This window comes from Sinocyclocheilus grahami, unplaced genomic scaffold (assembly GCF_001515645.1).
Source record: "Sinocyclocheilus grahami isolate Dianchi unplaced genomic scaffold, SAMN03320097.WGS_v1.1 scaffold1339.1, whole genome shotgun sequence".
Taxonomy (NCBI): domain Eukaryota; kingdom Metazoa; phylum Chordata; class Actinopteri; order Cypriniformes; family Cyprinidae; genus Sinocyclocheilus; species Sinocyclocheilus grahami.
This window is the reverse complement of record NW_015506518.1, coordinates 186,607-197,635: the sequence shown is the minus strand read 5'-3', so window position 1 is coordinate 197,635 and position 11,029 is coordinate 186,607. Positions and strand designations below refer to the sequence as shown.

At 34.7% G+C, this 11,029-nt stretch overlaps 1 protein-coding gene across 1 annotated transcript in view; it reads left to right on the top strand.

Annotated features, from left to right (window-relative positions):
• LOC107569368 (glial cell line-derived neurotrophic factor-like) overlaps nt 1-5,136 on the top strand; it is a 9,461-nt gene extending 4,325 nt beyond the window's left edge. The window contains exon 3 of the mRNA XM_016255451.1: nt 4,453-5,136. Within this exon, the coding sequence (XP_016110937.1) occupies nt 4,453-4,973 (521 nt within the window). The 3' untranslated portion in view covers nt 4,974-5,136. The remainder of the gene's footprint in view (nt 1-4,452) is intronic.
• Nucleotides 5,137-11,029: the final 5,893 nt, after the last annotated feature.

The window sequence follows — 11,029 nt, the reverse complement described above, 5'->3', positions numbered from 1 at the left end:
TATAAAGTCAGAATTGAGAGATATAAAGTCAGAATTGCGAGATATTAACTCAGAATTATGAGATATAAAGTCAGAATTGAGAGATATTAACTCAGAATTGAGAGATATTAAGTCAGAATTGTGAGTTATAAAGTCAGAATTGAGAGTTATAAAGTCAGAATTGAGAGTTATAAAGTCAGAATTGAGAGTTATAAAGTCAGAATTGAGAGTTATAAAGTCAGAATTGAGAGTTATAAAGTCAGAATTGAGAGTTATAAAGTCAGAATTGAGAGTTATAAAGTCAGAATTGAGAGTTATAAAGTCAGAATTGAGAGTTATAAAGTCAGAATTGAGAGTTATAAAGTCAGAATTGAGAGTTATAAAGTCAGAATTGAGAGTTATAAAGTCAGAATTGAGAGTTATAAAGTCAGAATTGAGAGTTATAAAGTCAGAATTGAGAGTTATAAAGTCAGAATTGAGAGTTATAAAGTCAGAATTGAGAGTTATAAAGTCAGAATTGAGAGTTATAAAGTCAGAATTGAGAGTTATAAAGTCAGAATTGAGAGTTATAAAGTCAGAATTGAGAGTTATAAAGTCAGAATTGAGAGTTATAAAGTCAGAATTGAGAGTTATAAAGTCAGAATTGAGAGTTATAAAGTCAGAATTGAGAGTTATAAAGTCAGAATTGAGAGTTATAAAGTCAGAATTGAGAGTTATAAAGTCAGAATTGAGAGTTATAAAGTCAGAATTGTGAGATATAAAGTCAGAATTGAGATATAAACTCAGAATTATTAGATATAAAGTCAGAATTCAGAGATATTAACTCAGAATTGAGAGATATTAAGTCAGAATTGAGAGCTATTAAGTCAGAATTGAGAGATATTAAGTCAGAATTGTGAGTTATAAAGTCAGAATTGTGAGATATAAAGTCAGAATTGAGGTATAAAGTCAGAATTATGAGATATAAAGTCAGAATTGTGAGTTATAAAGTCAGAATTATGAGATATAAAGTCAGAATTATGAGTTATAAAGTCAGAATTATGAGATATAAAGTTAGAATTGAGATATAAAGTCAGAATTGTGAGATATAAAGTCAGAATTATGCGATATAAAGTCAGAATTGTGAGTTATAAAGTCAGAATTATGAGATATAAAGTCAGAATTTTGAAATATAGTCAGAATTGTGAGATATAAAGTAAGTCAGAATTATGAGATATAAAGTCAGAATTGTGAGTTATAAAGTCAGAATTGAGATATAAAGTCAGAATTATGAGATATAAAGTCAAAATTTTGAAATAAAGTCATAATTGTGAGAAATATAGTCAGAATTATGAGATAAAGTCAGAATTGTGAGATATAAAGTCATAATTATGAGATATAAAGTCAGAATAGTGAGATATAAAGTCATAATTATGAATTGTGAGATATAAAGTCAGAATTGTGAGTTATAAAGTCAGAATTGTGAGTTATAAAGTCAGAATTGTGAGTTATAAAGTCAGAATTGTGAGATAAAAAGTCAGAATTGCGAGATAAAAAGTCGCAATAACCTTTTAAATTATTTTAAATTCCGTTGATAAAAACAAGCTTCCATAGAACTAAGATGCGCACTTGTCTCAAAACAGACTGAACTGTCCATTTAGACTGCATGCGTTTGGGCATTTAAATGGGTTTAAATGTGAATATGCCTGTTTATTCATTGTTCAATCATCCTGTGATGCACAAAAATGCTTTCATTGTATGCAACACAGAGATTTGAGACACGGCCAGCATTTGTCAGAGTCATCTGATACATCCGTAGATCACGTAACCAACTGGGTTACACAAATGACACCAGCGTAAAGGTTTCTCGATTCTGGCACCGCTCATCACGCCTGCTACTCCGAAATGTTGAGGCTCACATCTTAAGCAAGACTAAATTCCCTAAACATCTGAATCATCTCAGTCCTACAGAGAATACTTCACTTTACCTGCCATATGGTGCATCTGTAACACGAAACAGGTGCTCATGCATGTTAGATGTGCATGAAAGTCACTGAAACTGGTTTTGAGAGTTTATTTCTTTTAGTTAAGGTGTGGTTTACAATTGGCATTAAAAGCACCCTTTCCTAATTTGACAAGTAAACAGCGATTCATTACATATAATTTGCATGTTCTCGGTCATGTTATACTGCATTTGTCAGAACAGCTCACATTATTTGCTTCTCTTATGATTAAAGTCTGGCAAAACGGCTAATATAAGACGCTTACAGCATCTGCGTCACCCAAAAATTTAAATCTGCTGAAAATGTGTTCACCCTCAGTTCATCCGAGATTAGGATGAGTTTGTTTCTTCATTATGTTTAGAGAAATGCAGCATTGCATCAGTGTCTCAGCAATGGATGCTCTGCAGTGAATGGGTGCCGTCAGAATGAGAGCTGATATAAACATCACAGTAATCCACAGCACTCCAGTCCATCAGTTAACATCTGGAGAAGACAAAAGCTGAAACTAATCCAGCATTAAGACATTTTTAACTCAAATACATAAAGTCCATAATCCATAATAACGCTTCCTCCAGTGAAAAAGTGTTCTGGTGTGAATCAGGAGAGAAATCTGCACAGATCAAGCAGCGTTTAAACAGCTCTAAACACATACGTGGCTGGATTTTGATGTGAGAGACAACAGCAGATGCACTTTTTCTCTGGAGGAAGCGTTATTATGGATTATGGACTCTGTGGTATTTTAGTTAAAAATGTCTTAATGTTGGATTTGTTTCAGCTTTTGTCTTCTCCAGATGTTAACTGATGGACTGGAGTGCTGTGGATTATTGTGATGTTTTTATCAGCTCTCATTCTGACGGCACCCATTCACTGCAGAGCATCCGTTGCTGAGACACTGATGCAATGCTACATTTCTCCAAATCTGATGAAGAAACAAACTCATCCTAATCTTGGATGACCTGAGGGAGTGTAAATGTTGAGCTTTTATTATCTTCATCTCACGTAAGTGGGAATCAGAGAAATCATACTATTAATTTCTTTAAGGTTAAATCATTTTTAATGAGGAAAAACGAATTTTCCGAGAACTGTGACACGGTCGGTCCGCTGCGTTGAATGGAGAGTGAGTGAACTTTGTGTTCTGACTGAAATGAAATCATGGTGTATTACATGAAGATCAAACGTGCGCTTGCTTTTGTTTAAAACGAGAGCGGCGAGCATGTTTCGAGTTTGCGGTTGAGCAGATGTATTTCTGCTGTACCTCAATGTCATGATCTATAAGATGTTCCATCGCATTTCTGACTTGAGAACAGTCTGTCCGGTGATGGGTGAGATCCCGTGAGTCACGGGCCGTTATTTGGGATGGTCGATAGTGACAAATAAACAATGTGGTATATACAGTGAAGTCCAAACATCTGAGAGCACGCTGAGGATCTGCAGAACAGAGTCTCATTTCTACCTGGAAACCGGAAATACTTCAAACAGAAATATTTCACATTCTAGGTTACTAATCAAATGAGCAAAATTCATATCAGTATTTTGTTTTAGCATTAATATAGTATTACACTATTTATTAATATTTTTAATTTGTTTTTATATTTTCCATTTTCCTTTTAAAGTTTGTCATTTTTTTCTTTCTTATTGTTGGTTTATTTGTTTTTTTCTGTCCATTACGTTTTTATAATTTTTTGTTTTAATTTTAGTAATTTTGTTGTTTTTATCATTTGTATTCGTTTTTTTAATATCTGTTTATTTTAGTAATCTATTTTATTTTATTTTTTAGTAATTTGGTTGTTTTTGTCGGCTTTATTATTTTTAGTTTTATTTAGTTTTTATTATTTTATTTCAGTTTTAGTAATTATGTTGGTGTTTTTTATTTTATTTTTATGTCCATGTAGTTATTATTTTTTATTTCAGTTTTAGTTTTAGTAATTTTGTGTTTTGTAATTTTATTAGTTTTTTATGTCTATTTGGTTTTTATTATTTTTCATTTTAGTTTTGTAATTTTGTTGGTTTTATAATATGTATATTTAGCTTTTATTAATTTATTTCAGTTTTAGTCATTTTGTTGTATTTTTGCCGTTTTTATTATTTTTTTTTAATTGTCTATTTAGTTGTTTTTGATTTTATATTTCAGTTTTAGAATAAAAATTCTAAAGGTTGCCTTGGCAACTAACTGAAATATATATTTAGGTTTATTTGATCTTTTATTTGATCATTTCAGTTAACATTTATTTTAATGAATGTACATTTTTTGAATAGTTGACGGTAACACCTGTAACACCTTGTTATTTGAAAATTGAATACCATCTTTTTTTATGCTTACATCATCTGCAATGTAAAAATGGTTTTGAATTATTAAAAATAAAATTACATTTAGTCATTTAGCAGATGCTTTTATCCAAAAACACAAAAAGAACATCATAAATGCACATATTGCAAATGCAAAATAGATAAACCGTCACATTGCTGAGGTGTTTTGTTCTGTCTCTTGAAGATGACGTGAACAGTCTTTACCCGGAGCAGTTCGAGAGCGTGATGGACTTCATCCAAGCCACTATCGGCCGACTGCGCAGATCCTCCGACATCGACTCGCGAACCAAGCGGGACAGGGGCCGCCAGAGAGGAGCAACAAACACCGAGAGGAGCGGCCGGGGACGAGGAGACCGGAAGAGGGGTCGCGGACGAGGCGGCGGAGGCCGAGACGACAGGGTCAAAGGTCAAGGGCGTGGGTGTCTGCTGAAAGAGATCCACCTCAACGTCACAGACCTGGGCTTGGGTTACAGGACCAAAGAGGAGCTGATCTTCCGCTACTGCAGCGGCCCGTGTTTCGACGCCGAGACCAACTACGACAAGATCCTCAACAACCTCACCCACAACAAGAAGCTGGACAAGGAAACGCCGTCTCGGACTTGCTGTCGGCCCGTCGCGTTCGACGACGACGTCTCGTTTTTGGACGACAGCTTGGAATACCATACTCTGAAGAAGCATTCGGCTAGAAAGTGCGCTTGCGTTTGACGGACGAAACCAGAGCGAAATGCTTCAGACTGGGCCGCAGGACTCTCGGAAAGAGATACATTCAGTATTCACTTTGTTACCAAACCACATAACAGACAGCGTTTATCCAGCAACAAACACAGTGGAATAAGCAGTGGATTATCACGTTTACACAGAGACAGACTCCACATCTTAAATATCCAGAAAGCTATCTAGATATATATATAGTATATATGAAAATGTATTTATTGAGATTTAATTAAGTTATTGTTATTTATTGCAATCCATTGTATTAGAGTGTTTGTTTCTCTTATTTATTTAAGGAGGGTTTTTTTGTTCTCTATCTTGGATGGTGCCAAATTTGAACATGTGTTTTTAAAGAAGCCGTTCACAGTTTGTCATTTACTCAAGCTCATGTTGTTCATGACTTATGCAAAACACAGAATGAGGCGCTAAGGTGTGATATGTGTGTGTGTGTGTGTATATATAGTCTATATATACACACACACCGGACCATTTCTGCCTTCCAAATTGTGCCGAAATTTCACTAATCTCATGCTCAGATCTAAAACATTTCATTTATTATGTATGCAAAAAATAACTAAAGTAAATAAAATAACAAATATAACATTTCTATTTTTCATGATATTAATATTTAATATTAGAAAATCTCATAATTGCAAATCTCTCAAATCTCATGGCCAAGCATGGGGGCCGATTTATTTTTTTCTAATATTAATAATATTTAATATTCAAAGTTTGAAGTCATATGATTGACAGACAGACACACATTTAATATGTAAATTACTGCAAATCTCTCAAATCATGATCAAATATGGTGGTGGCCTTTTTTCCCCCTAATATTAAAAAAAAAAATTCTAGTAAAATATATTAGAAAAAAATAGAATGTGTGTGTGTGTGTGTGTATATATATATATATATATATATATATGAAAAAATGAAATTATAAAAAATGTTAGAGAAAGTAACATAAAATAAAAAAGAAATTAAATATTACATATTTAAATTTTTTTCTAATATATTTTCTTCCATGTATGTATTTTTGATATACATACATATGAAATTATTTCGATCTGAGCATAACTACTATCTTATAATTACTAGTACATAATATATTTTTAATATATATTTATATATAAATTTTTCTCTGTGTTGTGTAGTAATGTATGAAACACAGCTCGCAAGGAAATCACCGTCAGATCAAGCAGATTTCTGTTGTTTATGTGTCAAAGTCATGTGACCAACTTCAGCCTGTTGCAAAATCTGCATGGGGAAATCTTTTGCCTCTCGCACGAAATTTCCAATTAAAACGAATGGATTTTGCCAAACATCAGTAAATGTGACCTCAACCTTTAGGCAGATGATAGGAGATTCTGGTTTCCATTCAGTGAAGGTGGATGGGGATTTATACGGGTTCATTTAGCACAATGAAAATAGTGAAAATAACTTATGCACTATATTTAAAGTCTTCTGAAGTCATATGATGGATTTGCATGAGGAACCAACCTAAATTTAAGGCATTTTTTAATGCAAATATCTAAAATCTTAGTGTCAAACACACTGAATAAGAAATGGTGCATTTAGACTCACCATTGCATCCAAACGTCACTGATTTTTGCATGTCAGATTGATACAAGCGTGAAAAATGCATGAGATTTGGGAGCTACTGTTTGTTTTGTCAATGAACGGCAAGGTCAATTTGTGTTTGTTCCTCACAGAATGCATCACACGACTTGAGAAGACATGGAAAATAATGCAAAGTGGTGTTGTTATGATACTTTTGCATAAGATCAGATGGCTTTTGGAAGGGCATGAGCTTGAGTAAATCGGAGAATATCATTAGATGAACGAACGAAAAGCAGATAATCGCGTCTCGTCCGTGACGTTCGGCCCCACACTCTTAAAAATAAAGGTGCTTCAAAAGGTTCTTCAAGCGATGCCACAGAAGAACCATTTTTGGGTCCACAAAGAACCATTCAGTCAAAGGTTCTTTAAAGAACCATCTTTCTTACCTTTTTGTAATCTGAAGAACCTTCTTTCAACACAAAGAAGCTTTTGTGAAACAGAAAGGTTCTTCAGATGTTAAAAGTTCTTTATGGAATCATTTAGACAAAAAGGTTCTTCTATGGCATCGTGAAGCACCTTTATTTTTAAGAGTGCATGCAGTCAGTGATGGAAAAGACACGTCTTCGGTCTCCAGCTCCACCAGACAGTCTGTTTCCTACAAGAAAAGAACAGATAATGAGCGGGCAGAGGACCAAGTATTATTGTAGAAAATAAAAAGCCCATGTTGTTTTGCAAAAAGCGCAAGTCTCGATTTTTTGCTGTCATTAAAACAGGCAGTGCTCAAACCGGTCCTCAGATGGCTCGTCTCCAATTATCTCTTTAAAATACGGTCTGGCCTGGCGTGTTTACATCTCGCTGTAATGAAATCAGTGCCAGAGACCGCCTGCGCCGAGCCGAGCGCCACAAATGGACTGTTTGATCAGAGCAAATAATGTTACATGTGACCTGTTTAAACCCACTGACCGCTCTGTCCCGTCAGGAGCGACCGCTGAGGTCAAACCGGCTGTTTAGCCATTAATCTGCACAGAAAAGCGCCGCGGACCACCGACCTTTAAGACCAGTTATATCAGATCAGCTTTGTCTGCTCTAACCGACTTGAAATAAACTTCTCAACAGGATCAGTCCTCTCAATTCTAGAGCAGCCTGGGGCTTCGACTGTAAACAAGCCCATATGAAGACAAAACGCTGGCTTTCTTGTGCATTAAGCCCAAAGTACACTTCAGGTGCGTCCCAAATCGCGTACTTATGCACTATTCTATGCCGTTTTGCAGTATAAATAGTGCGAGTAGTGCGTTCAACACTGAAAACTACAAAAAGAAAAAGTGCACTTTAAATACCCGGATGATGCACTTAAATAGAAACTGTCGCAGCTTTAATTATGTAGCGAAGGGGGAGGGGCTATCAGACTCCAATTATGAATGAAAATAACCTTATATAATTCATACTCTACTTGGTTAAGTACATAGTGCATAAGAACATAGTGTACAAGTGCATAGTGCGTCATTTGGGACGCAGCTTTCATTTTTGTTCGCATACGCTAGTTAACGTAGAGAAACAAGTTTTGCGGTAGCTCTATAGCATCACTGTTGAAGAGTAATTCGCTGGTGAAGCAGATTTATGCGCTGAAAAGGGGCGGAGCTACATAAAGTCTATACTCCATTCGATAGTGCGCGGCACATGCGCGCTAGAAAGTTCATCTTAGTCCAGTGTCTGCGCTATTTTTCTCCAGAAGTTATGACCGTTACAAATATAAACGTCTGGACTATTTTAAACTAGGGTTGAGCCAGTGCTAAACAACTTCAATACGCATGTGCGACATGAGCGTACAAAAAAGTAGGAGCGGTTACAAAAATATGACGAAATTTGCGTCACGCGCACTCTACGCGTGAAATCCAACGAAGTATACTTAGCACAATAAAAATAACTTATGCACTATATTTAAAGTCTTCTGAAGTCATATGATTGATTTGCATGAGGAACCAACCTAAATTTAAGGCATTTTTTAAAGCAAATATCTAAAATCTTAGGGTCAAGCACACTGAAGTATACTCTGGGCTTTACTGTTGCATTTGCATTATGATGCCGTAATCCCTGAACAAATCCACTCCTTTCAGAAGTATCCAGGCCAAACCTCTGTAAAGCACGAGGTGCCTCTTTTATCAGGATATATTTCATCAGCCGCTCCACCTTAATCATGATAAATGTGCTTTGCAGTCAAAACACGCATTCGCTGCGCTCCTCTGTCCTGATGTATGATGCACATGTCCTGCGCATGTAACTTACGCTCGTGGATTCCTCGAAAGGGAACATTCAAGATAAGAGTTCAAATGTCTGCTGAAGCTCATTTTTCGTCCTGCAGTGTCCGTCGGTCCTGTGAGACGTTTTGTCTTGTTTTGTGTTACTGAACCAAAGCTCTCTACAGACTTTATTTTTGTACAATATTCATTTTATAACTTTTTACAAAATAAATCTCATTTCTATCATGCTTTTGTGTGCATTCATGAATACGTCATCTATGCATGAGGTTTAAAAATGAAAGAACAATTAACTAGACAGATAAAAATTGACCTTTTTTTCCTTCCAGTGGTTTTTCATTTTATATAAATTGCACTCCAATGAGATGTTTAAGTCCTAAACATAACTAGAAAAATAGTCATGTTTATTTTTATATTATATATATATATATATATATAAAATAATGAATATATTTTGAAAAATATTTATTAAATAATTATTTTTAAAAACTACAAAAATAAAATAATTTTTATAGAATATACATTTTATCTAGTTATCTAAAATATTTATTTTTTATATTTATTATTTAGAATCAAATAGAATAGATTTTTAATTGTACATATTTATTCTAGTTGTGCTTTTATCTAGTTTACTCAGACTTAAAACATTTCATACAGTCTATTGTAGCAAAAATAAATATATACTAGTAAAAATCTAAATAAAAAAACTAAATTATAAACAAAGATACATTTGTAATTTTAGATTATATTATAGTTATATTATATAAAACCCTTTATTATTATAAACATTTCATATCATAAAATATATATTTATTATATATATTTTATATATTTCTAGTTATGCTTTTCTCTAGTTATGCTCAGCTCCAAAGCCTTTCATATATGTTGCACAAAATAAATACATAAATATATTAGTTAAAAAATGTATAAATTATAAATTAAAATAAATTTGTAATTTTATATTATATGATTATAATTGTGTTATGTAAAATCTTTTTCTAGTTATGCTCAGATTTAAAACATTTAGTATACACACACACATTAGTATACACTGTAAATTACAACATGTAAAAAAGATATTTACAGTATGAAGTCCATCATACTCCAGGGCTTTCAGATGATCAGTTGTCTGTCAGCTGAAGCTCAGGCGTGCTGAGAGACATTTCAGGGCTGAGGAGCGGTTTGGAGAGTCGGGATCCGTCCCGCTCAGTTCTAATGCATTCCTGAACAGCGGCCCAGGATTCTATGGTAAACAAAAGCTGGCTGTAAAGCCGGGCCGAGCAGTAAATCTGGGCACTCTGTGGAAATGTTTCCATGGGGCTGCAGAGGTTTGTGAAGAAGCCTAGCGGCTCTCTGTGTCCGTGTCACTGATTGGACCAGAAGAGGCCTGATCCCGCATTCAGACATTTAGATCCAGAACTGCACGTATGAGGACGGATCTGCAGGAAAATCACACACATGTGCTCGTGTAGAGAAAGACCTGCAGAATACCTTCCAAAAACATGGAATATGATGCAGCTTTATAAACAGACGGATGGACTGACTGAAGGACAGGATACGATGGATGGATGGACGCATGGATGGGTAGATAGATGGATAGACAGATAAATATAATAATAGATAGATGGATGTTTGGATGAAACGATAGAACAATGGATGAATGGATGGAATGACAGATTAATGGATGGATGGATGGAATGATAGGTATAACGATGGATGGATGAAATGGTATAAAAATAGATGGATGGATGGATATATGGAGTGATAGGTAGAGCAATGGATGGATGGATGGATGGATTGAATGACAGATAGATTAATAGATGGATGGATGGAATGATAGATAAGACAGACAGATGACAGACAGAGAGAGAGATAGAATGATAGATAAGACAGACAGACAGACAGACAGACAGATAGAACGATAGATAGACAGACAGACAGAACGATAGATAGATAGACAGACAGCCAGACAGATAGACAGCCAGACAGAGACAGCCAGACAGATATAGACAGACACAGACAGACAGACAGATATAGACAGACAGACAGACAGACAGACAGATAAGATAGATAGATAGATAGATAGATAGATAGATAGATAGATAGATAGATAGATAGATAGATAGATAGACAGATAGATAGATAGATAGATAGATAGATAGATAGATAGATAGATAGATAGATAGATAGATAGATAGATAGATAGATAGATAGATAGATAGATAGACAGACAGA